The sequence below is a fragment of the Zingiber officinale genome, chromosome 6A (genome assembly GCF_018446385.1).
Source record: "Zingiber officinale cultivar Zhangliang chromosome 6A, Zo_v1.1, whole genome shotgun sequence".
In the NCBI taxonomy this organism is placed as follows: domain Eukaryota; kingdom Viridiplantae; phylum Streptophyta; class Magnoliopsida; order Zingiberales; family Zingiberaceae; genus Zingiber; species Zingiber officinale.
This window is the reverse complement of record NC_055997.1, coordinates 108,345,586-108,373,471: the sequence shown is the minus strand read 5'-3', so window position 1 is coordinate 108,373,471 and position 27,886 is coordinate 108,345,586. Positions and strand designations below refer to the sequence as shown.

General features: G+C 34.0%; 1 protein-coding gene across 1 annotated transcript; it reads right to left on the bottom strand.

Moving 5' to 3' along the window:
* Positions 1-394: 394 nt before the first annotated feature.
* On the bottom strand, positions 395-26,982 carry LOC121997344 (mRNA-capping enzyme-like). Its single transcript, XM_042551698.1, has 19 exons — positions 26,791-26,982; positions 26,492-26,648; positions 25,904-26,042; positions 20,569-20,720; positions 11,069-11,152; positions 10,937-10,999; positions 9,880-10,011; positions 9,584-9,790; positions 8,401-8,520; positions 7,778-7,827; positions 6,628-6,790; positions 6,412-6,534; positions 4,349-4,477; positions 4,174-4,272; positions 3,547-3,636; positions 3,358-3,442; positions 1,015-1,145; positions 746-870; positions 395-654 (listed from the first exon to the last, which is right to left on the bottom strand). Exons 2-19 carry the CDS (start codon positions 26,606-26,608, stop codon positions 648-650), a joined length of 2,016 nt encoding a protein of 671 aa, XP_042407632.1. The 5' UTR covers positions 26,609-26,648; positions 26,791-26,982; the 3' UTR covers positions 395-647.
* Between the last annotated feature and the right edge of the window lie 904 nt (positions 26,983-27,886).

The following is a 27,886-nucleotide window of genomic DNA, read 5'->3' as shown; positions in this document are numbered from 1 at the left end:
TATAAATTATATTAACTTTTTTATTTAATCATAAAATTTATACTATTTTTTTAACATAGTATGAATACTAAATTTAAAATAAAAAATACAAAATATATTAAGTAATTAATTTTTATATAAATTAATAAATAAATTCTTCCAATAATTATTTACTAACATTATTCACAAGTGCTAAAATATTAGATGCACGTCAACACGGAATAACTCTAGTCTTGTAGTTTTCATTTCCGCCACTTTAATAGATCATTCTGAAAAATTAATTGACAAATCCTGCAAAACCATGACAGAGGCATATGAAGGTTATGCAAAAAGGTTTGATAGGCACTATTGGATTTAGAATAGAATAAATAAAATGCATAGGCACTATTGGATGCTTCTTCCTCTCCTCTTCTAATGGACTCCTAAATTTTCTCCTTTGGCACTAAAACAATACAAGAAAAATGATTACTTTACATAAAATAGTGTATATACAATGATCGCTGGCTAGGGTTTGAGCTGTCTGCAATAGCCAAACTGCTCGACCCCAGAGAGCTCTACTACTAACTACTAGTTACACGGGCGAGCAATCGGCAAGCCAATCATGAAACCAAGGTAAATTTGCTGACTTACTCCGGGCCTTCTAGGGTAACCGGAAAGGAGCTTCTGATTTAAGACCTTTGAAAGGCAAGCATAGCAGGATTAGAGGCCTGAGTCATTTCCTAATGATCTCCAATCACAACGACCACTCCACACATAGCCCTCTCACCTTTGCCTGTGCTGAAGCTGCTGCGCTCGTTGTATCCTGTCTGAATACATCGGGAGGAGCACAATTTCGGCAATTTCATTCAGCAGAACTTCTTCTGTGATGTTATCTTTAATGCTGCGCATGACCTGTCGCATTGACAGAAATGGAAGTCGCATCAGATGAACAAACAAAGGTTGGAACAGAAAAGGCGCTAGGATTCACTAGATATACAAAGTATTTTTCAACCCAATAGTTTTGTTACTTCTACTTTGAGGACTAGCCAAGCTTGCCTTTCTGTATGTGTTAATATCATTTGGTGTAGATTTATCTGTTCTTATGCGCATGCATGACCAACAGCCTTCTTCTGAATCCCAAGAGCACTCAATAATCTTGCCTGACAGGCTGGGGATATCCTCCACACCTGTGTACAAGTTTTAGGAATGGTTCTCAACAAAGATGATATTTACAAGTATAAAATAAGCATACTGAAATAATGTTATTCAATGAAAAACAAGACGAGTAAGGATCATTCTACAACGAGCAATAAATTGTGGGACTTCTTCCCTTTTCTGCAATAATAAATAGCACAAGAAAGAATTTACTTTCTATCCAATCTACAAGTTTGCTTAACTTCCTATTCAATCAATAAATAAGTCATTATCCTAACAATGTATCACCTTAGAAGTTTCCAATGTTTCTCAGGCCTCATTTTAAGGAAACTGCCATTGTATTTTTCTTTCAGGCAATGGGATTAGGATAGAACAACATACAACCCCTCTCTCTAGCAGTTTGAGATGGCATCCATGGCTAACTCATTGCAGCAGGTCCCACGATGGAATGTTAAACATAGACAAATAATTGAAATGAAACTATAAATAACTTATCCAAGCTTGGACCGAAATTGCCGTTTGTTGTTTCCCACCCTTTCTTGCACATGCCCTGGTATATGATATGGCACCTCTATGAAATCACAAAACAACATTCACCCCTACCAAAGACTGCTGCTGTGAATGGGTTCCAGTGTTTAACAAAGAGTTGGCATCCTCACTCCTCTGGATGTGTGGGAAGATTGCTGCTGCAACTGGCTCACGATGATGTTAGTGTAATCTTGGCATTTCAGTGGCTACCATAAGACCCTCCTTTCAGTGAGTTTGGATTTCAACCTGTAACATTTGACGCAACTACTACTGAACCCTTCAACTTCTTGATACCTGCTTTTGGAGAGTCAAAATAGTCAGAGAGCCATGCTCAGAAAGTTTGGTAAGTTCACCAAATTTAGAACAGCGATTGGCACCATAAATGGTGAAAGTCCACACTAGAGAACCATTGAATGGCAATTTCATAGCCTCATTCGTCCTATTGAACAATTTCCTGCGGACACATCACCTGCATTGCTCCCTCTCTTGAGCAAGGCCACAGGTTGCACAAGGCTTTAATTCTTCTCATTTGAAGTTTAGCAACTCAGCCTTGTAATGCCATCTTGACTGAGATGCTCAAATTTGGTTCTTGGAACTAGAAGCTGACAGATTGGGGCTATCCAATATGGAATGAGTTCAATGTCTATTGCGACCTCTGCTTTGGCTCCCTGCAGTTGCGTCCTTAATGTACAAGTTATTTTAGTTTAATACCGAGATGTTATAGTGCTAGTTTTAGATGTTGTCCACAACCAACTACTAAGAGGGTCCAACATAGAGGAAGAATGCTGAGTTTCCTGCAAATACCTTGTTCCACTTCTAACCTATGTTGAGAAGGGCCAGCAGCAGTAGAAGGCAAAATGGAGAAAGGGGAAAACTAAAATCCCCTGGATAAACTAATGAACAATTTGCTGTCGCTGATACTCTCTAATTATTTACATCCTATATAGAGAGTTTGTTCATATTGAAAACTAATTAGGTGTAGCTCCAATAGATTGAATAAAGGTTGAGATGATATCATGTTCAACAGCAAATATTAGATTGAAGCTACTAGAGCATGGAAGGAATTGAGGGAAACTGCAAACTAACTTTAGTTAAATTTAGTAAAAAGGTATTTAAAAGATGTTACTAGTGGTGCACCCTTGTATAGAACTTCAACTAATGTTTATATAACCAAACTTTTATGGTTGGGACAAATTTGGCTTGAAGACAAAATAGAGCTTGTTCATGGATGTACAAAATCAAAACTCCAAATATGTTCATGTATTGAATTGTCAAATGGTTTTCACTTCATCTCTCACATGGTATGCCTTGGAAGCACCTCTAGAACGGTAAATAACTCATCATTAAAAAGGTTTTCTAGATCTTTAAGAAGATACATTATCTAATTTTTTAAATGCCCATCTTTCTCTGCACAAAGTCATCAGGATACTAATGATTGACACATTATATTTATCTCCAAGCGAGTGTGTCTGCTTAGAATCCCAGTAAGATTGTTCTTCCACAAGAAAAACAGCACCACAGCAAAAAAAGCTTACGCACCAAATAGATTCCGCTCAAAATCTAAAATCGCATTCTCTAAGCTACAAAACAGAACGTATCATGTACCAAGGAACAAAAAAGGTGACGGTGAAAAACAAGTCAGACTTAAGAGTCAGGACATGCTGCTAAATGTTCTCTTAAATTGAAATGATAGATATAATTGGAACAAGCATTCACCTGAAAATGAAACCCGAGCCCCATCCATGAGTTTCTTTTTTCCTCTTTCATAAAGGAATAGCAATTGGTGATTCTCACTTCCAATCTGCAAATAAGGAAAGACAACCAAACAAGAGCATGAACAGATGATCGAAGTTGATCGATATAACAAGGAAATATGGAAAATGAAAGATAGGCAAATAAAAAAACCTCAAAGAGAAAGTCAACAGAATTCATTTCTGGATATTTCCACTTCAGGAGACCCTCGTGTGTACGTGGTATATATGGATCATCCCATCCCTGGAAGTCAAGAAAGAGATAGATTAATGCTAGTTACAATCAACTAAAATGATAACTTCAGAGATTCCTACAATTTTCTCAACAAACAAAAAAGGGAGATGGAAAGTACAATTCTAATTAGAATTATCATCACAGGAAGTAGCAATATACTAGTTAAAATTTGTGCATTGTGGGATAAAGGGAAAACCAATAAGATCTCAACTTAAACGTAATTAAAGAAGATATAAATGCACACAAATATTACTAACTATAAGATAAAGTTCAAAGGTGTGGTGGGATAAGCTTGATGTAGCCATCCCTAAGTTGGGGAACAACGGAAGTAGTTGATACATTCATGCGCAATTGAAGTAGAGAAGATCAAACAACTTTGAAATTATTTGTTGTTGATAAAGTAGTGTCTACATGGTATATAATCTTTGCACCAGGAAACAAATTTTCTAAACCAGTTAAATCAACCTTTTTTAAAATTTAAACTTGAATGAAATAACCTTTGTTAACATTGATCAGAATTTTATACTACTAAAGATGATATAGTACCTGAAAAATGAGACCATCGGCTTCATGTGAAAGCCTAGGAATGAACTCCTTCAAAAGCTTAGTAACAGTCGACAAAAACCAAAAATCCTTCCTGCGAACCTGTTCAATTCAACGATCAATAGTATCTGTTGCATGTCAGCAAATAACTAAGGCACATATCTTTAGAGTTACTTACTGAAAATGGCTCCATGTCATATCTATAAATGGGATGGCCCTTGCCCTCGAACTCTAATTGTTTTCTGTCATAATTCCTTGGTCGAATTACTTCTTCCTCTAGTAGTTTCCACCTCTCAGAAAATGGCAACTACACCCAAAAAGTAACATGATAAAATTCGCCCATGAAAATATGGAAAACTACTACAAAAGAGAAATACCAATAACAACTTTAACAGTATCCACATATGGCAAAAAGGCTAGTGGAAGTCAAAAGAGATGACAATATTGGATTAGAACATCAAGGGAATAGAAGAAGTAAAGAAATAAATGCAAAGTTAAAGACATTTAAAATGTAGGATATCATAGTTGGCAGAATTTGTATAACATCAATCAGTTCAAAGGTTTAGGTATTGACTACATAAAATTGGAGGATCGGAATCAGTTAAAAAATTCAAAAAATGAATATATATATATATATATATAATAGAATTAGTTGATCTGTTAGCATAAATGTGTAGTTAACATGAATGCTCGAATACATTTACAGCGATTGTGATTAACATTAAACTTCATGAAAGAATTGCATGATTGGTTCGTTCTTGATTATTTTGCTTTTATTATCTTTGGGTTTCCTAGGAGGCTCCTTTACTAGTGTTACATATAATTGCTATTTTCATACCTATTTTCAGATGAGTCAGGTAAATAGAGGCATTGACTCATCTCATTTGATATACTATTGCATCTACTATTCTACAACATTGTTATTTCTTGTTCCTTCCTTTACTTTTACTTTTATAATTATAGCACTTACAGTATTTTTAACATAATTAATTCAGAACTTTTCTTGTCATAATGGATTAATGCATAATCCATTTCATTATTAATAAACAAATTCTAATTCTTTATTATTCTAATCAAGTACGTGATGCTCTTTATCATGTAAACAGGGTGCATGGATGTGTTATAACTTATAAGTGATATCTAGCTTCTCCACAACACAACCCTTTGACCAACAAGAGATGTGCATCTATGAAACTGTCACACCATCAGTGTAGTTAATGCATCCATGAGAAGGGGCTCACTCAGCGCATTACAGTCAGAATCTGAGTGGGTGTCTTGACCCTCTTATTAGATAAGGAAATTAACCCATTAATTTGGTAGGTTCATCCACTTGCCCAAAATACTTGAGCAAATGGTAAGAATAGTAGCTTATTAAGTTTATTTATTAGCTCGTAACTCTCAGTGTAAAATTAAAGCTGGGTGTCATTCAGTTGCATAAAAGAAAAACTAACAAGGTGAAAGCTTTAGGAACTTATAATATACTAACAAATTTGTAAGAGCTAACAATGTCTTCAAACCATGTGAAACATATTTTAGGTTCGTTGTATTAATTATTATTCTTATTTGCTGTTTCAAAATTTTTAATTATTTTCTTGGCTGAGTTAGATCATGCAGATTTACTCGAAGGTGATATTCAATATTTACAACTAGCTATCTGAGTGTTCGAGTGAATTATATTTTGTACCCCATCTCAAATTTTATTGTTCCTAATTACCTTTTCTTTGATAATGAATTATGGCATCCCTTCTCAAATAAAATTGGGATATAACATTCACAACTTATCTATACCCAATGCACCCCCACTCTCATCTCGTTTTATCATTATTCCCAGATTGGCTGATAGCCATTCACATTCACTAAATTGTTATTAACAGATCAATTTTGTAAATTTAGCTGTTCCTGCAATTATAAAAATATTTTGTACTTAAAATTATAACTAATAAAGTATTAGAAAATACAATTAAGAGTGCTAGACAATAATGATAGACATGTTAAAGATGATTATAACTTAAAAAAACTAATTCATGGTTTTAAGATATCAAGAGAAAATAAACCTACTTAAGTTAGCACAAGTTAATGGCATATTTACATTTAACATATAATGTCTCACATCAATTGTTTACAAATAAACATTGACCAGCATGAATATACACTAGAATGAGAGCATGATAGAATAAGATTGCCTAACATCACGATGTTCAGGGAAAGAGAGGATGAGGGGCACAAGGAAAGTTACAATACCTTCATAACAGAGCAATGATTCAGTGCAACTAAATCATAAGCTAAATATCTTCTCTTCCGTCCCACATCTGGAATTTCGTCAATAATCATTTCCCCATCAATGAGCGTGTCATTGTGGAAACCCTTTCATCAAAAAAGATTGATCATGCATAAACAAACAGATTAGGTAAGGTATAAAGCTACAGAATGTGGCATAATAAATTACAACAGGTGTACCTCAGCAGCATTCTTCAGGGGAAACCTCATTTGAACTCTCCGAAAACAAAAATTTCTATCAATTAGGTAGCATCCAGTACTAGTAATAAACATCATGTAGCGTGTTCCATCAGCCTTCCATGTAGCATAGTAGTATCTTTGTCTTAGTAGTTGCAGATTATCCCTTCATGAAATATAGAGTGAGAATCAGATTAATTTCTTCTACCATATATATGGATATTTGTAAAATAGAAAAAAAGGCCACCGGTGCACAAAGCTCCCGCAAATGCGGGGTCCCGGCGAAGGGTCTATTGTATGCAACCTTAGCCTGCTTTGCAAGAGGTTGTTTCCAAGATTCGAATTCATGACCACTAGGTCACACAACAATAACTTTACCGTTGTGTCAGGCCCCCCTTTATATTTGTAAACTAGGGGGGAGAGAGAGAGAGAGAGAGAGAGAGATGTGGAGCTCCACTAACTAAGCTTCTGAAAGTTCAAAAGATTTGGGAACTCATCAACAATTGAACGCTAGCATACCCTTGCCTGTGTCGACACATAATTGTTTTGTGTGATGAATAAATTATTTCCACATCATGTCATTAACAATACAGTTAAAAATCTACATCAAAAAAGTGAAGCCAACACCATGCCAATTTCTTCTTATTGGTCATACTAGCTCGCTCCAAAGAATGACATTTAAATAAGTCTGTTTTACAGGAGAAATAAACTCGCAAAGTAGAAAACTAAAAGAGGGGCATCACCAGTGCACTTTGTAGTAAACAACTTCTTTTAACATCCAATTTGTGCACTTTAAAAACTTGTATAATCATGTCACATGGTCAAATCACTGTAAGCCATATGATTCACACAAGGATACATGTCTGGCTTATTCCAGATTGGGACCTAAATTCCATCAAGCGTAATAAAGTAAAGAAGGAATAACCACATGTAGGATACTGTCTATAGCAGAAAGCAAAATCTTGAACATGAAACAATCAGAACACACAGCCAAAAAACTACTGCAGAGAACCTACAAATTATCAGTTTTATACACCTCTAATGTTCACACTAGACTGACAAAAACAATGTGCTACTCCTCCCATTAATTACTACCCATCTCTTCAAGTCAGGTTTAGCATGTTAAGTACAAAAGTCCAAAATAAACACTGACCTGTTGAGAGAAACAGGATGTGAGCCAGGAAATTGAAGATTTGCTCTTCCCTACAAACCAAGGATGAAATCCCAGAAATAATAAGAGATAATACAGAAAAATAAAGTATATGATCAAGTAAATTATTAATACAATAACACCAAAGCCTTATCCCACTACTCCACTAGGTGAGGTCAGCTTCAAGTAAATTATTAATAAGATGGCAAAATCATATCATGAAAATAAAGTTTTAACAATTTGTTGCATATTATAGCGATTTAAAACTGAATTACGTAAGCTCTAATTATAAATGAGAAAGAATCAGTTTCAAACTAAAGAAAAGGCACAGGATGAAACAGAAGATAGCCTAGTTACATTTACATAACTTGAGAAATAAAGTTTAGAAAAGTGAGAGAGAGAGAGAGAGAGAGACCAGGAAAGAAAAGTAAGAAAGCAAAGAAGAAGTTGAATCATAATTTGCAAAGTTTCTAGAAACAACAACATAGAGAACCTCATGATCTAAAATTCAAATGTGATTACAGGTACTTCATCTTGCTTATGCAATATCATCTTGTGACCTTCCAATGCACATAACCAAAAGAAGTGGCAATTGCTTTACAAGCTATGCGAAAAAACATTAATACCGTTGGTGGAATTAAGTCAAGGAATTGGTAACAAAGATGGCGCATGGTATCTTGCTGGTCAAAAGGAATTGCATCGCCTAGAACATCATCATTTGTTAAGACTTTATTATCCATATCCGCCTGAAAAAGAAAGCAAGTGTAAACTCCAGCACTTCCCAAGTCAATAAAGGATCAGTAAGACAGTAGATTTACCATGTTTCAAAACAAGCCAAAGAATAATAAAAATGAACAGCTTCTTATAAAGAAAATATCCAAGTGATACAAGGTCGTATTTATTTATGAGGACAAAAAATAGGGTGGGAAGATGATAATTTATTTTCTTGGTTTGTTGACTCAGGAGGACGAAAATTTATTTTGGGGTGTTCCTTTTGTCATTTGAGAAGGATGGAAATTCATATTCGATAAAACAGCAATACTAACCTTGGCTTTGTGTTATCATGCTTGTGTGGATGTGAGTTTGTATTGTTGTAGACCCTAGATTTTGGGGGTCACTAGAGAAAAATTGGTAGTGTGATTGTAGGCATCATATATTTGCAGTTGCCTTAAGTGGGACAGGAGGTTTATAAGATAGTGGTATACAGGGTAACTTTTTACTAGGAAACATTCGTTCCATTCCTGACCATACTAGGAAGAAAACAAACCAAGGAAAAGTTGGAATGTTTATGATCTGCTACTTTCAGTCTATTTTCAACCAACAGAAACAAAATTTTATTTTAGTATTTTTGCATCATTTTCTTCCATCCAGCCTATTTTCCATCAAAGTAAAACAATAATCATGTAATAGTCAAAGTCTATAGATAGAAAAACTCTTCGACAGAGAAAAAATAATTTGGAGTCAATCAGAAAAGGCTATTATTTTTTCTAACTGTGCATATGATTTCCATGTGATGCAAAAAACAGTTAATTGATGGCTAACAATGTCGCTAATATGCACGCGCAGGTTCCAATTTTATTAATTGGGCATGTGACTTCAATATGATGGCCAATGCCTCCATTAAACAATATGATTAATGCAAAACATTATGTGCTACAGACAAATATCCACCTAAATAATCTCGTATATTATTTCACAAAACTCCTAATAGATATATCACCAGTATTACTTTATATGAACTTAAAGTTAAAAGCATTGTAAGAAAAGAAACAAAAAGGACAAAGAATTTATACAGCACGAAACACATACAGACAATCCAATTCCAGTATCACCATCTTCATCATCATCGTCCTGCACAGCTTCACCATTCAGGTCAAGATCAGATGACCTTTTCCACTCTGGAGTAGGAGGACAAAAAACGTTCTCTGGACTTTCATGATAAAACTTATAAAGTGCTTCAATATACTCCTGCTTATATATTCCCGGTGGGCGTGCATGAGAAAATATTTGCAATGCCTGTTTAATAAATAGGAAACAGTGATCAAAGGCTTTAGAGGGCAAATCATATTCAATGTTTTAGGTAGGAAAGTAGCAATATCACCTACTTCAGCAACGTGAATTCGTTGAGTCCGCATGAGGAAATGGATAATCATGAAACCAGTCCGGTTGTGGCCATGAGTGCAATGAACAAGAATATACCTCTTCGAGTGTCTGTGGCGGAACAGAAATTGTAATACCTGATGTCAAATTGAATAAAGTAATTTTAGGAGGACATTTAAATATAAGTATTCATGTATATGTATAAAATATTTATATTGATAAGAAGGCCATAAATGAGTAAAATGGCTCTACCCATCCGTATTGTTGTTTGATGTACAGGTCAAAAATGTGTCAGCATGTTACACCAAACTGAAAACTGGCTTAACTTTCTGCTGGCTGTGTCATGTGACCAGACCATATTAATATTTTTACCTTTAAGCTAAAAGAAAGTTCCCATAAGACAGTTGTAGGTATGTCATGTTTGTGGGGTTTGACATTTAAACATGGCAGAGTTAAAGTTAGCATAGCAGAGATAACAACTAATGAGAAGGACATGCAGTTGCTAAGGAAGTTAAAATAAGCAAATAAATATGTTATAGGCACAGAAAAGACATGATTGGCAATAGATACCCATGTGCTTTCGCTAACACAAGGGCGCCAACTGAAACCAGAGGTGTGATGGGATGTAGTAGAGAAAGAAAATCTACTAAAAATATAAGCGACATAATTACACTTGGAGTGACCGGGAAATATTCATACATAAAACTAAATGGTGGGAAGATGTGTGCAGCAAATTAACAACTTATTTTGTGGGTGCTGATGCTCATAGAAGCATAAACATTAATTCAAAAACTTGCATAGTTTCACAGAAACTAAATTGTTGATAGTTAGCTTGTTTTATATAGAAGTAATCAATCCTACATGAAAACTGACAAATAGAAAGATAAACACGAACCATTAGAACTCCCAATTATGACAACCTATAATACAATCACTTCCCTGTGGAGAAAGAACATAAAGAATCATGGAGAAAGATTGAATCATATTAGCATGATATCATGCTTTAAACAATATTATCCAGATAAGGGTAGAATATCAAACAGCAAATGGGTTAGCACTAACCTCGTGAACAAACATATTTACAGATTCATTATCCGGCACAGAGTCACGCCCTTTACATGGAATCTGTATTAGGAAAAGGTTTTATAAGCAGCTCCATATAACCAGTTGGGAAATGGAAAATAAGTTCCTTACCTTGGCATGCTTAATGCCCAACTTGGTCCATTCAAATGGTGAATAGTAGCGTCTTGTGTTTGTCAAATCAATTACCAATCCAAGCTGATGAAAAGTGCCATAAATAATTAAATATAATTTGCCTTAGGGACTAGACAAGGAAATTAGAAAGGAGGCAAACAAAATGCTAAAACAGTTCAATAAAACATAGTACATGTGAAGACAAGGAGCTGGCCCCGGACTAAAAATTGATGAAACATCTGTTGAATGTATCCAGTAACTCGTAAAAACTTTCTAGTTAAAATTTTGACCCCAAAGCAGTAAAGAATATCTTGAATACACACAATACTAAGAGGTTTTCTATCTGTTGGCGTAGACGGATGGCCTATGAATAACTAACATGATTATTTGTAAAGTCAAAAATTGTCAGATCATCCCGATTCTTACTTGATTCATTCCATATTCATCAAGATTCAAGATCCTAACTGAATGCCAATTTTCAGGCCATCATCAGACATGTTTGAGACATAACTAGAATCTCGTCTATCTCAATCCAATTTGATCAATCCATATTGGGGTTTGCCAAGTTTGACTACTACAAAAAGAACAATTAGAATCTTCTAAAACCTGAGTTAGACTACGGGACCAGTTAAGCAAATCATGAGCATAATATGATAAATTGATCAAACATTATCTTTACTAATCTTTATATATAGTTTAATATATGAATATAAATGTATAGATTGGTGGGATTTCAGCTATTCCATAGATATTCAATGCGGATAATGATCACACTAGCTTTGGAGCATGGAACTACACGGGTTATTATCTTTGATGTCCAAGAAGCATGGTTGTCAAAATCGATATTAGTACCCACTGGTCCAAAAAAATAAGATGTGTATGTGAGAGATATCAACCATATCAAATCAGTAGAATCAGTTAAAAAAAATTGAAAAAATACAGAATGAGCGTATTAAATTGATTAAAATAATATATTGGTATGACTACTTGATAATCATTCTATAATTATTTTCAGATTAATGAATATCATATGCTTATAATAGTATCAGGTTAAAATGTATTAGTATGATATTTAATTTTGTTTCGAACTTTTTTAGAATTGGATTAACAAGCCTATTAGTATGTATATCATTATTATATTAGCAGATATGCTTTCATATTACATAAGTATGATTCACAAATTTTAGATTATATGATATGTCAAGTATCATTTCTTTTATAATCACAGAAATATTTTTAAATTATTATTGCTAATAATATTAGATAAAATAAGATATCACTAATAAAAAACTAATTCACATAGATACATAATGTCAAATATTATTTAATAATATAATCATCCAATTATTTGATATTTGAAAGATATTATTATTAATAATGCTAACAAAGCAAATAGTGCGGTTGATTTCATTATTATAATATTAATACAAATTGAATATATATTTTATTATTATTTATATTAATTGAATACTATATATTCAATGATAATATTATTTCAAAATATTAATCAAGTAAATAATTTAACAATTTCCGTTATTATTGGTATTATAAATAAAACATGATTATTGGTTTCTTACATGTTAGTTAATAGTTGGTATGTAATGTTCATTACCTAACACAGTCATTTTAATTACTCACACGTTCAAATCTTATACCTAGTATAATTAATCTTAACTATCAAACAATAAAAACCTAATAGAATTATACCTATTCAAATCCTATACCCTTTAATTAGCAATACAATAATTATTAGGTTGATAACTCACATATCCTTCTCATGAATTCTCAAATGAAGCCTCATGGAATCACAAGATATGAAGCCTTCCTCCTCTCAAAGCTATAATTCTTCCGAGGCACGCCTTTTTATCCCACCCCATATGTCAAAGTAATTCAACATCTTCAACAAGGGGTGTAGCAAAGAGAATCTCCTTGAAATGGAATCCTTCAACCAACAGCAGTGCATTGAGGTTGAGATTCTCCGCCTCCTCTTCTAACCTCAAGATTTATTCTCCTTTTTCTTATTCTTGTCATAAGATCGTTGAGAAATCAGCCTATTTTGAAAGTTGTCAATTCCTTCCAATTCTCACTCGCATTCAATATTCATCGAGATCTTTATGATTTCTAATTGAAGGTCAATTTTCAGGCCATCTTCAGGCACATGTTTGAGATATTGATTAGAATCAGATTGGCTCTTGTCTATCTCAATCCAATTGATCAATCTGTATTGGGGTTTGCCAAGTTCGACTACTACAGAAAGAACAACTAGAACGTTCTAAAACCTAAGTTAGACTAAGGACCCAGTTAAGTAGATTGTGAGCATAATATGAGAAATTGATCAAATGTTATCATTACTTATGTTAAAATATAGTTTAAGCTTCAAACATAAATCTACAGATTGGTCATAAAAGTTCAAGCTTTGGGGGAAAATGATTGGCCAAATAAATTTAGGAAGGTATCAGAGACTGTTTTCTTTCAACATTTTTTCTCAATCCTCATTCAGAAGGACATTTATCTACATCAAATCTTATCGTCGGGCCTAGAATATCTGCTCTTCTAGTCTCTAGTCTGCAAACATGTTGTTTCTCTATAGCTAAATTTGTGTTTCTTATTGTCACTGAATTACCCTAGTTCTAGATTTGCAACCCAACAGAAGATTTGCAAATATACTCTTCTCTGACTATATCCTTCTCATCCTACCATGAGCCCTCTTTGCTCTTGCTACTATCCATCCACTCTGGTCCATATTAATGTCACTGCTAATCCTCTTTGCCAACTTCAAAGAGTGCAACTGCTTCTAATCCTCTCCACCTTTCTATTATTCACCGTCTCTGCTCCATCAATCTATGTTATTACAGAGTCTGACCCTATTCATGAATGGAAGCACTACATAAACAATGTCCATATGCTGATTGATTTATTTCTTCTTATTATGTGTATATATTAGTTACCATAATATTTGTATATATTAATTGTCAATTAGTCTAATTATAGTTACCTAAGATAGATTCATAGTTTGTATATAAATATGCATCACTCTTCAATAAAGATTATCAATTTTTTTATCTCAAAAAATATGATATCAGAGCCACTTCGAAATTAGGAATTCAAAATTAGGGTTCCATTTCTGCCTCGTCTACCTCTCACGTACTTTCATCTCCATAGTGCATCACTGCCTCACCGTCGCCCACGCGCAAGCGCCTCCACCTGCCGGCCATGACCTCCTCACCAGCACTCATTCCTTCCCTCCTCTGTCCGCGCAATACTGCTCATCGACGCATCGGTCGCTGTTGTGCCTCCCCTTCCTCGACGCACAACGCACGGGGCTGCTCCTGTGCTGACCCAGCACCGCACAAAACACCGACTATCCTTCCACAACATCGTAATCTCAGATTTCTACCGCCGAGTAGCCGCCGCATCAGCCCTATCCCAGCGACCAATACGCATCATCATAAGCATTACTGGTGTCGCCCAATCTCGGCTACCAGTGATCCTTGCCACCATCGCAAATGACTATCATGAGCTTCCTCGTTGGCCTATCTCCTGACTTTGAGTCTCCTACGTCACAAGTTCCCTCTAGTTCGAAGGTCTCTTTTTTACGAGATGTATTTAGTTATGTTCTTCGTACATAAAGTACTGCACTTGTTCCGCTTAGTGGTGCTTTGGTGAGTCATAATACTAATTATGTGCCCGAACGATCAACTAGTCACAGTGGAAATAAAGAAGGTGGCTCACAAGCCTTTGAAACTCAAACGCCGAATTTGGATGGTATTATGTGCAACTACTATCGGTCATACGATGTTTTGAGTGTAGAAGTTTTAGTAAACAAATCAGCAAAAACACTTGGCACATATTGCATCCACTAATGATGTCTCTGATAAATCAGTCTTTATCTCTGCAGATGAATTTACCAAGTTCTCAAAATATAAGGAATCACTCGAATCTTCATCTCTCTATATCACTGCTATTGCTAATTCAGGTAAACAAGATACATGTCTTCTTTCCTCATCCTCTAAATAGGTTATTAATTCCGGTGTCACGGATCATATGACATCTCTTTTCTACTTTTATTACAATGCTAATACTCATACTGTTACTTTAGTTGATGGGTCTACATCTTGTGTTCGTGGGTTTGACACTGTTGCATGGATACTGGTACGAGTATTGTATCGGACATGTCTATGGAACCAAATCCATCTGCTCCAACATTTTACTTTCTCCTTCACTACAATGTGGACTCCTAGATAAAAGACGAAGATTATAGTGAACATACACCAAATCTTCTGCTCTTCGTGGTGTTATCTTGTTCCTCTTCAATGAGTGTATAAAACTCTAGGTGCTCCAATTTCTCTCAGAACAAGAAGAAGAAGATAGTTGTCCAAGTAGCTTTAAGGCTAAACTTTGAAGAGTTGGTGCAAAAGCACCATGGATAACCCACCACTTATTGGAGACATCAAACCTCGAGCACATGTTACATCATTATCAGAAAAATCATCAATGCCAGCTGAAAAAGAGGCAAACTCCTCATTGACACTTCTTCGTTCGGATGAATTGGAGTAATATCTTTCAATGCACTTTTTCCTTTCCCTTGAAACTTCAATGTCCCTATAAGGAGGAAGATGATTGGGAGATTCTTGGAGTCACTCATGTTTCTATAATACCTATATAAAAAGATTGTTAGTTTAAAATCATTCATGAACTAATATTTCTAATTTGCTAAAACTTAGAAAGTTAAAAAAATTTAGAGTTTTACCTTGGATTCAAAGAATGCGCCAAACAATGCAGAGGTGTATTGCTTTTATGCCATCGCTCCACCAGAATATTATGAACAACCTCATAAAACTTTAAATCTCCACTATGAGTCCCCTTTGAGATAGCAACTCTCATTTCATTCCATCACTCATAGACTAGATGAAGACAAGGTTTGGGATCTGTACAAGGAGGATGATGTAGTGAAGGCTAGAGTAGTGAAGTACAAGATATTGAATGATCAATTTTGGGAAAAGATTGATTATATACTTGCTTTCACAAGTTCGATTTATGAGATGCTAAGAAAAGCAGACACTAATCAACCTTGTCTTCATTTAGTAAGTGGTGGGATGAAATGAGAGTTGCTATCTCAAAAGAGACTCATAGTGGAGATTCAAAGTTCTATGAGATTATTCATAATATTCTAGTGGAGCTATGGAATAAAAGCAATACAGCTCTACATTGTTTGGCGCATTCTTTAAATCCAAGGTAAAGCTCTAAAAAATGTAACTTTTTAAGTTTTATCAAATTAAAAATACTAGTTCATGAATGATGTTAAACTAGCAATCTTTTAATATAGGTATTATAGCCATGAGTGGCTCCAAGAATCTCCCAATCATCTTCCTCCTCATAGAGACATCGAAGTTACAAGGGAAAGGAAAAAGTGCATTGAAAGATATTACTCCAATTCATCCGAACGAAGAAGTGTCAATGAATTTGCCTCTTTTTCAGCTGCCATTGATGATTTTTCTGATAATGATGCAATGTGTGATCGAGGTTTGATGTCTCCAACTACGTGGTGGGTTATCCATGTGCTTTTGCACCAACTCTTCAAATTTTAGCTTTAAAGCTACTTGGATAACCATCTTCTTCTTCTTGTGAGAGAAATTGAAGCACCTACAGTTTTATACACTCATTGAAGAGGAACAAGATAACACTACAAAGAGTAGAAGATTTGGTGTATGTTCACGGTAATCTTCATCTTTTATCTAGGAGTCAAGGAAAAAGTAAAATATGGGATGCTGGAGTAGATGGATTTGATTCCATGGACATAGAGGGTGTTGCCATCATTGAAATTGTCAATTTGTCTCTTGATGAGCCTGAATGGGAATTAGTCTTATTTACTGACGAAGACGGTGTTGGTGATAAGACCGATATGAATGTTTGATTTATTTTTTTTTACTTTTTTAAAATAGATTTGGTGTTTTATATTTTATTATGTTTACTTTTTATTTGTAATGGATATTATGATCGATGTAATATGGTTTTCTATTTTATAATATATATATATATATATAATTTTTTTATATTTTTTAATAATTGTTGTCTGAAAACATCCTCTTGCAAAAAACAGGTAAGGATGCGTACAATGGATCCTTCGCCGGAACCCACGTGACAGGAGCTTTGTGCACCGGGCTGCCATTTTAAATAATTGTTGTATCGTGTCTTATATTTTCAAAATGTTCCATATCTCCGTATCCATATCGTGTATGATATGATACCCGTACTCGTATCCATGCAACATAGTTAATCGCATGTCATCCTCTGTTCTTCATGGTGAGATCCCTTACAAAATTCTTTTTCCAAATAAGTCATTTCGTGTTAACCCTAGGATATTTTGTAACACTTGTTTTATTCGGGATGTTCGTCCACATGTCACTAAATTAGATCCCAAGTCTTTGAAGTGTATCTTCCTTGGTTCTTCTCATCTTCAGAAAGGTTATAGGTGTTATTGTCTAGTATTAACAAATATCTTGTCCCAATTGATGTTACCTTCATGGAAGACACATCTTATTTCTCGTCCTCACCTATTCCAACTCATCAAAAGGAGGAATATGATTTGTTGGTGCATTCTATCACATCCTCCGCACCCGTCCCGGAATCGGCTCATGTCAAGTTTCCTATTATTCAAGTCTACTCCAGATGTCAACCTCTTGATTCATATCCTACACCTACTACTTCGTCATCAAATCCAATCCTGAGCGATGGTCTTCCTATTGTGTTACGCAAAGGTAAACGCAGTGCACTTAGCCTACTTCTTTTATTTCGTATAACGGCTTGTCGTCTTCTTCTTGTTCTTTTATTGCTTCACTTGCCTCTATCTCTATTCCTAAAAGTGTTTGTGAGGTCATATCTCATCCTGGTCGGAAAGATGCAATGATAGAGGAGATGAATGTTTTAAATGATAATGACACTTAGATCTTGGTCAATCTACCTTTAAGGAACCGGGCTATTGGATGCAAATAAGTATTCATAGTTAAAGTCAATCCGGAAGGGTCAATTGTTAGATTAAAAGCCCATCTTGTCGCTAAGGCGATGCTCAGACTTATGGTGTGGATTATTACAACATTTTTTCTCTTACTGCAAAGTTGACATGTTCGATTGTTTATTTCAATGGCTACTACTCAACATTGACCTTTACATCAACTTGATATCAAGATATTTTCCTTCGTGGATCTTCAGGAGGAGGTGTATACAGAACAACCCTTGGTTTTGTTGCTAGGGAAAGTCAAGACAAGTTTGTCGTCTTCGAAAATCTTTGTATGGTTTGATACAAAGTTCTCGTGTTTGGTTTGGAAAATTTGGGGGCAGATAGTGCTCCAATGACTCAAAACATGCATCTCATAGGAGATGGGGAACTATTTGAACCTCCTAAGAGATATCGAAGATTGGCTGGGAAGTTGAATTACCTTACTCGTCCAGATGCTACATATTCGGTTAGTGTTATCAGCCAAGTTATGGCATCTAACGTTAGAGCAAATTTTGTATTATATGGAGGTGCACCCGGACAAGATATCGTATATACAATTCATGGACACGCTCATATTAAATGTTTTTCATATGCAAATTGGGCAGATTCCAAAATGGATAGAAGATCTACTTCAAGTTATTATATCTTTGAGGGAGAAAATTTAGTCTCATAGAAAAGTAAAAAGCAAAAACGTTAAGTCATAATCTAGTGCAAAGTCAGAATATAAGGCTATGGCACAGTCTGTGGGTGAGATAACGTGGATATATCAACTCTTGACTAAGGTAGGACTTAAAATTTCAGTGCTAGCAAAATTGTGATGTGATAACCAAACTGCTCTTCATATTGCATCGAATCCTGTGTTTTATGAGCAAACTAAACGCATTGAAATTGATTGTTATTTTGTTCATAAGACAATTCAACAAAGATTGATTTCTACAGGATATGTGAAGACAGGAGAACAACTAGGGGACATCTTCACAAAAGTTTTAAATAGAGTTCGGGTTGATTATCCTTGTAACAAGTTAGGTATAATTAATATCTATGCTCCGACTTGAAGGACAATATTAGTTAATATATCTATCAATTAGCTAATTGACAATTAGCTTAATTATAGTTTCCTAAGATAGATTCCTAGTTTCTATATAAATATGTCTCACTCTTCAATAAAGATTATTAATTCTTTTTATCTCAAATAACACTTCTAATCATCTGCATCATCTATATCAATGTTTCATTTGCTTAGTCTAACACATCCACCCATATGCTTCATTTACCATCTGCTCATCCACCTCTCACTAGCAGAAACTTCAGATGCTATGGTATCTTTAGTTTCATAAGGGTGTTAGGGCCCAACCTAATATGAGCAAGAATATTAGGACATAGTACATCGAATAGTCATTATGACATAGTGCATATATTTTTGAATTGATCTCCATTTTCTTAACAAAATTAGCATTTTATCTCTTTATGCAATTTTATAAATAGTGTTTTATAATTGTATGATTAAAAATATATTGTAAATCTGAGAACAGTATTATTTTCCACAAGTTCTAATCATGACAAGCATAAAAGAACGTGTTGAACATAGCAGAACTACAGCCATAGTTTCAGATAAGAAATTAGAATAATGATAAGTAGCCAACCAGCTAAACTTAATAGCTTAATTTATTAGGATACCAAGCATTCACCACATGAGTTACTGGAATTCTGTGGATCCTAAACACCTAACACCCTTAAAGAACAGGTCAGAAAGGTTATTAACTCTCCAGTATTGTATCAGAGAGGAATAGAAAAGTTGATGGGCAACAAGATTAGTAGAACATAAAAGTCCAAATTATGACATGAATAAATGAGTAACTGTAAGCCTATGAGTCATGGTTATGGGACTGGTTTTTTTATATGCGCAATGACATATCTAATTTAATTAATTGACTCTGTCTTTGAACTATGCAGACCCTAGTTATCCTCTCTAAGGCAGAATAATTGAACACCTAGTTTCATTGATCGTAATCTCATTCTTTTTCCTAGGGAAATGATCATTTTGGTATTAGTTGGCAATCGTTTTAGACAATAGAATAATCCTTGGCAATGAGAACTACATGGGTGAGAATGAAAGCATGGAGGTAATATGACCTAGCAAAAGTAGTTTGTTTCAAGGTTTTATTTGAATATGCATAGCAAGTTACAGTTAAGTGTTCATCTTGATTCTATCTCCACTTCATGGATAACTATAAACAAACTAATATAGGATCTTTACACAATGAACTGAATATATTAACTATTACAATGACGTAGAATAAAATCTAATATTGTCAGACACAATAAGATTCAGAAACAGACTGGAAGATTTTTTATAGTACAAAAGGACAAAAATTGATTTGTTAAGTAAAACATAATTTATATTTTAATGATAGAGGAAGCAATCTTTTGTAAATGATCATAACTCCCATGAAACAAGCAAGGAAATCATAAACAGACATTGTCAACAAAGCATACAACTCACTTCGCGTCCTTGACTTCTTAGTTTATTAATAACTTGTTTTGAAGAATATCTTTTTCCAGGTGGCACACTTTCATTAAACGTCTCATCTAGAGGAACTTTGGAAGGAATTATGAGGCCGATGTTCTGACCAAATGAAGGACAGTCTATCCAACCTGATAACAAAAATGAAGAAGAGCAATATTAACACATCACAATTTAGTAGAATTTTAGGAAAATCATATTCCATTACTGAATACTTTCTAGGGAAAACAATACCAGCAGTGGATGTTGAAGAAAAAAAATCTTGACTAATCCTTCAAATTTAAAATCCACAATTTAGCAACCCATAAAATCTGTAAACTTACAACTACATTAATTTCTGTTATGTCTCCGATAAGTGACATAATCAGATTATCATAATAATACCGAACTTCATTTTCCTCAAATCTGAAACTTCCAGAAAAAAAGACAGAAAGTAAACGTTTCTTGCATCAATTTCAGTAATATTATAAATGTAACGGTTAAAGTGACTAGGATAATAAGTTATGCCCAACAAAAGTAGCATCAAGACAGAAGGTTTATGTAACCATCCAGTTCCTGCACTATCACTGAATTTAATCCTTCTGACATATCCTTAGACTTACTATTAGCTTCACCTATTTTTAGAACTATGGAAGAACAAAGAAACAAAAACAACAACAACAACCAAACCTTATCCCACTAGGTGGGATCGGCTATATGGATCATTGTATACAATTGAGCTCTATCTCCTACTATATCATCTATACTTAAATAAATTTTATCTTATTTTATTGTTGCTAACTAAGTCTTTTTGGGTCTTTCTCTTCCTCGTTTGATATGCGTATTTGTCGTAGTTTCACATTGCCTAACTGGAGCGTTTATTAGTCGTCTAAGTACATGCTCATACCATCTTAAACGTGTCTCTCGAAGTTTTCTCTCAATAGATGCAACTCCGACTTTCTTTCCAATGCTCTCATTTTTTATTATGTCCATCTTCGCATGTCCATACATTCATCTTAACATACTCATCTCTGCAACTCTCATCTTCTCCTCATGTGCTCGAGTCATAGCCCAACATTCAGCTCCATATAACATAACAGATCTAACTGCGATTTTGAAGAACTTTCTTTTAAATTTTAGAGGTGTTTTATGGTCACATAAAACACCCGATGCTCTCCTCCATTTCAATTATTCTGCTTGTATTTTATGTAAGACATCTCTCTCAATCGCTCCATCGTTTTGAAAAAATGATCCTAAAAATTTAAAATTCTCAATTTCAGGCTCATCTCTTATCTTAACAATTGTCTCATTACGTCTAATATTGCTAAACTTAAATTTCATATATTCTGTCTTTATTCTACTAAACCTAAAACCTTTCCTTTCTAATGTTTCCCGCCAAGATTCTAGTTTAGCATTTACTCTTTCACATGTCTCATCTACCAAAACAATATCATCTACAAACAAGATGCGCCACGACATTGTCTTGAATGTATAGTGAGTTTGTCCATAATTAATGTAAAAAGATAGGGATTTAGAACTGATCCTTGATGTAACCCTATCTTTATTGGACATGCTTCAGTTATTCTACATATGCTTAATTAGTTCAATGTATGTTATGCTAACACCTCTCTTTTCAAGAATTCTCCATATAATTTCTCTTAGAACTCTATCATAAGCTTTTTCTAAATCCATAAATATCATATGTAGATCTTGTTTTTACTCCCGATATTTTTCAATTAATTGTCTAAGAAGATGTATAGCTTCTATTATCGACCTTCCAAGCATGAGCTTGGAACCCAAATTAATTTTCGGTCGCTGTGATCTCCTTACTTAATATTTTTTATATTATTTTTCCCAAAATTTCATGGTATGACTCATTAGATTAATACCTTATAGCTTGCGCAATTTTATACGTCTCTCTGATCTCTTATTCTTATATAAAGGAACTAAAGTACTTATCCTCCATTGATCAAGCATTTTTTTCTTTTTCAATATCATATTAATAATTTTGTAAGTCATTCAATACGTTGTTTCCCCATGCACTTTCATACCTCTATCGGAATATCATCTGATCCAACAACTTTTCCATTGTGCTTCCTATTTAAAACTTGTTCTACTTCTGAAGTTTGAATTCTACTATAAAAATTTAAATTTCTATGTTCATTTGACCTACTTAAATTATATAAGTTAAGTTGATTACTTAAACCTTCATTAAAAAGTTGATGAAAACACCTCTTCCACTACTCTTTTATTTCTCCAGCATTTACTAGTACCTTATTACATTTATCTTTAATACATTTTATTTGGATAAGATCTATTGTCTTCATTTCTCTCACTTTAGTTATTCTATAAATATCTCTTTCCCTTTTTTAATCTAATTTTTTATATAATCGTTCAAAAATTTCAGTCTTTGCTTCATGCACTGCTTGCTTAGCTTCTTTCTGGATTATTGTATATTTTTTTAAGTTTTCCTCATTCTTACAATCTTATAAGTCATTCGTTTTTTCCTTCACTTTCTCTTGTACTTTCTCATTCCACCACCAAGATTACTTACTTAGTGGTGCATGTCCCTTTGACTTACCAAATACACTCTTAGCTATTATTTTCAACTTTAATATCATCTTATCTCATGTCGTATTAGAGTTCCTGTATTTCACCTAATGCTTGTACTCCTACCTTCTCCTTAAATATATTTTACATCCCATCCTTAACTTCCACCACTTAATTTTAGGAGTCGTATATATTTTCTTTCTATTGATACTATGTTTGAGGCATATATCCAACACTACTAACCTATGTTGGGTAGTTAAGTTTTCTCTAGGGATGATCTTGTAATCTTTACAGATCTTTCTATCCTTCTTCCTAACCATAATAAAGTCAATTTATGATTTATTATTCCCACTTTTGAGCGTGACTAAGTGTTATCTTTTCTTAAAAAATGTATTGGCTAATATAAAGATATGTTATCGCAAAATCTAATATAGTTTTCTCTTCCTCATTTCTCGTTCCAAACTCATAACCCCAATGTACCCTCATATTCCTCATTTTTCACTGTGGCATGCCCATTTAGATCAACTCCTATTAAAATCATTTCATTTGGTGGAATGTTTTGTAAGATTTCATCTAAGTCATTCAAAAACCTTAATTTGGTAGTTTCATCTAATCTTACTTGCAGTACATATACACTAATTATGTTCATAGTTTCTTTTGTCATTATTATCTTAAGGGTTATAATTCTAGCCCTTTTTTAATTACTCCTACAACTTCGTCCTTTAACGAACTATCTACAACAATATCCAATTTATTTATTTTTTTACATTTTCTTGTGTACCATAATTTAAACCCCGAGTTCTCTATCATCTTTGTCTTCTCGTCTACCCATTTTGTCTCTTATATATACAAAATACTAATTCTTCTCCTAATCATCGTATCGACTAACAAGTTGTTGAAAGTAAAAGGCCACTATAAGCACAAGATAATGCCACTAAAATGGGCTCTTTAAGTAGGTCATAACTTAATAGTTCATATCAAATTCAAGTGACTATATTTGAAGATTGAAGTCATTAGAGTGTTTAACCAAGAAAAAATTCTTGAGAAATCATCATAGTAAAATCCACACTTCTTCATATTAAGAAGACCCGAACAGTTAAGAATTAAGATAGTGCAAGGATGAAAATGACAAGAACAATAACCGCCAGCAGCAAACTGCATGCCCCAATTATTTTGGTTAGGCAACAAGCTAGTCTAAGAATGAGAGTAGGGGAGAAACTCATAGGAACAACACTAGGAATATTCCCTTAAGTTTTGATTTCCTCTTAGGGGAGGAAAGAGGTAGAGTTTTTCATCCGACCATTTCCTTGCAAGGATAGGAAGTGGGAAGGGAACTTAAATGTTAAAACTTTATTGGTTAAAAATATTACAAAAATAAATCATAAATCAAAATTAGATTTGAAAAGATAGGATACTTTTGCATGTTTTTTAAGATCAGATTTTTACTTGCAAAAGTGAGTGTTCCACTCCATTCATATGGAAGAAATATAATTTCTTAGTCTTTTCCTTCGCTCCTTTTACCACCAAAGGAAATGGAGAGAAGGTGTCATGGGGACACTTTCTACCACCTAGTTTCCATCAGTATTCTTCCCTTGTAGGAAAGATGTCCTAAATAAGATCTGAGTCCTTATGGAACTCCCTTCACACTCTACACCTTTGAATCTAATTAATTTGGATTATGACACTGTGCACTATACAAATTATCTTACAACATATTGATACCATCTTCATTTATTTATCATCCATCAAAGATGTACCCAACAAAACATGCATAGTAACATCCTTGTCTCTCTCCTAATTACTTTGCATTCATCAACGTCCGCTTCTTTACTAAATTGATTCTCCGAGGTTGTTTACATTCTGCTGACCACTATAGCCTACAAAGTATGGTTGGCATAAGTATAACATTATGCTATGCAAAAGACTTGGAAGCTCCTTTCCTCTGCTCAAAGCAAAACTTTCAGCTTTTAAGACTTGTCACAACAGTGCCACAACCAATGTAGCTAGGATCATCATGTTTCACAATCATAGGATCATGCAAACCGATGCCCAAATCAGGCAAGTAGTACAGAATCAGTAGATAGTAGTTTTGTGGTTGCAATTGGATTCAATGACAATTCAGTGCTTTTATCTATTTCACTGAATATAAACTACTATAAATGGACAAGTTGTGTTGATACGTCATGCATGATACATTGAGTTGGATGAAGTTGAGGTATGTTCTACTGTTGTGAGAAGAAAATTGAAGTGAGATTTTGGGTAAGTCAAGGAACCGCAAATGTTCAATATCCAATCTTCAAAAAGTATTTTAAAAAAAAACCGACATAAATGTAATCCATATCCAATCTTCAAAAAGTATTTTAAAAAAGTAAAAAATTTTACTTAGTGACTATGATAAACCATAAATTCTGAATATAATTTGCAAAATTTATTGCAGTTATAGGTTGTTGGATTGTAATAATCTCAATCTATGATTCAACTCTGTGGACACAATAGCTTTCCAAGGTAGAAATGGCATAACCAAAATGCAATGTTGCTAACTTTCAATCCGTTTTTCCTATTTATTAATATTTCAGATGCAGACTTAATGAAAGCATAATTAATCTACCAAGGCACTACCAATTAGTTGTATATGATTCACTATGATCCCAAAATATGGTTTCTGATTAACTCTAAATTGAGATTGCAACAAAAAAAAAAATGATGTTTATTGATCATCTTTATGACGGGCTCAAACAACAGAAGTAAGAGTGTCAAAGTACAAGGCAAATGATTAAGAAAATACCTTGAGGGAGCTCCTTAACTCTTCCATGATGTCTAGTATTTCTACTCTGGGACATGTAACTGTTTCTCGCTTGTTGGGAATATCGATGACCATCATCATGGTTTTCTCTTTTCAACTTCTGACGCCTTTCTTCACGCTCCTACTCATCAGCAAGAAACTCAATCAGCGCTTTAAACTATAATAAAAGATAATTTACATATATAATTCTGAAACAAAACTGTCAAAAATCTTAAGCCAACCAATATAACTAATATGAAACACTTTCCATAAAAAATATTTGTTCTCTAAAAGACCCAAACCCCATTCAAAGGATGGCCTTACAAAGTGCAAGGCAAGCTATACCTAATGATTTTAAGGAACTAGGAAACTAGCTTGACTCTAACATCATATTCAACCAAAATGGGCAGAAGCATGTTTGAAGAGCAACAGTTTGGGCTAAACAGTTTCAGACGATGAACTAAAGCAATAAATTAAAAATAAAATAAAAAAATACCGATGGTGCTTAACAGGATAATCCACCATGATACGAAGTTACGCAAAGGTGACAGTTAGAAGACGGCAGTGTGCAGAAGGACGAACAGTACATACCCGACGCATTGTGGCCACCGCAGACTCGATAATTTCTTCATGCATGACCTCACCCTCCAACTTCTCCGCGTAAGGTTGCTCATCTTCTTCAGGCAAAGGTGACGCATTCAAATCCATCGAAAGAACCACAAAACATCCACCCCTTCTCACTTCTCTCCTGTCAATAATCATAAAAAAGTTATCTTTCCATTACTGGAAACGACGGGAAATAAACCCATGAGGATTTCGCCAAACGTAATCCACGTCGGAATGGGCGGAAGGGTCGGAGAAGAAAAAAAAAAAGACGAAATTGAACAGACCCGTGGGACGGCCGCCGCCGGGAAGGTGAATCAGAGCTCCTGACTCCTCCTCGCTGTTGCGCAGGGGTGAAAGTGGCTTGCTACCGCTCAATCGGGGGCTGTGATCTAATCACCGATTGATCGATCGATCGATCGCGACGAATAAGAAGACCTCGCGAGCCCTAGCTTTGCTGGTAAAAAAGAGTAAAAAGGGGCCAGGTCGTCTTGCGATGCTTTCCTGAACAATGATGCCAGGCTCGGACCCGGCCCAGCCGATTGTCGAACCGAACCGGCTGCGGCTGTTCTTTTTCCGGATCCTAATTAAATACTGAGGCTACGTTAGAACATTTACATCAGGTTCTTTAACACAAACTTTATCTTAAATATTATCTTTTATATAAAAAAAATATTACATCTACACTAATTATTTTTAAAATTTAAATTTCATAAATAATATATCTATATTTATTTTTAAATATTAAAATAGTATTTAATTTAGGAGAGGAAAAAAATTAAAGTGAATGATTAACTAATAAACAAAATAGATATTATATATGGAAAAAAATAATAAAAAATAAAGATTGGGTAAATTATAAAAAAATTAATATATTATATAGTGAAAAAGTATATATTAAAATTTAATAAAATAGTTTTTTTAATTTTAAATTTTGATGTGATGCTTCCACTATCATATTATTATGATTAGGGTGACAAGGTTAATATAAATTCATACAAAATAAATTATATACTTTAACAAATAATATTGTAAAGTTTAAAATTAACTAAGTATATATAAATGATCTTTAAGCATCCTCCTAAAATAACTAAGAAAGAATTAGGAAATATTTTTTATTTTAAATTTTCTTAGAGGAAAAAGTAAAACTTGACTACTTTTATTTATTTATTTAAAATATTTAATAAGATAAGTTTGAAACCGAAAATAACAAGTTTATTTAACTTTTGTCAGTTAAATTTGAAATGGATTGGTTCTATATATGAAATTTTTTCTATCAATTATGAAAATAAATTAAGAAGTAATTTTAGCGGACGATTCATTAGACTATATCCACTAAATTTGAGGACGGTCAATCTAATTTTATGGAAGTTTTTTTACTGG

What these genes read in the sequence shown, in the direction of transcription:
- LOC121997344 (XM_042551698.1), bottom strand. Translation starts at nt 26,608, where the DNA reads ATGGATTTGAATGCGTCACCTTTGCCTGAAGAAGATGAGCAACCTTAC. An exon ending in ATGACATGGAGCCATTTTCA is followed by an intron (nt 4,273 to 4,348) that starts GTAAGTAACTCT and finishes TGAATTGAACAG; the next exon opens with GTTCGCAGGAAGGATTTTTG. An exon ending in CCGATGGTCTCATTTTTCAG is followed by an intron (nt 3,637 to 4,173) that starts GTACTATATCAT and finishes CTTGACTTCCAG; the next exon opens with GGATGGGATGATCCATATAT.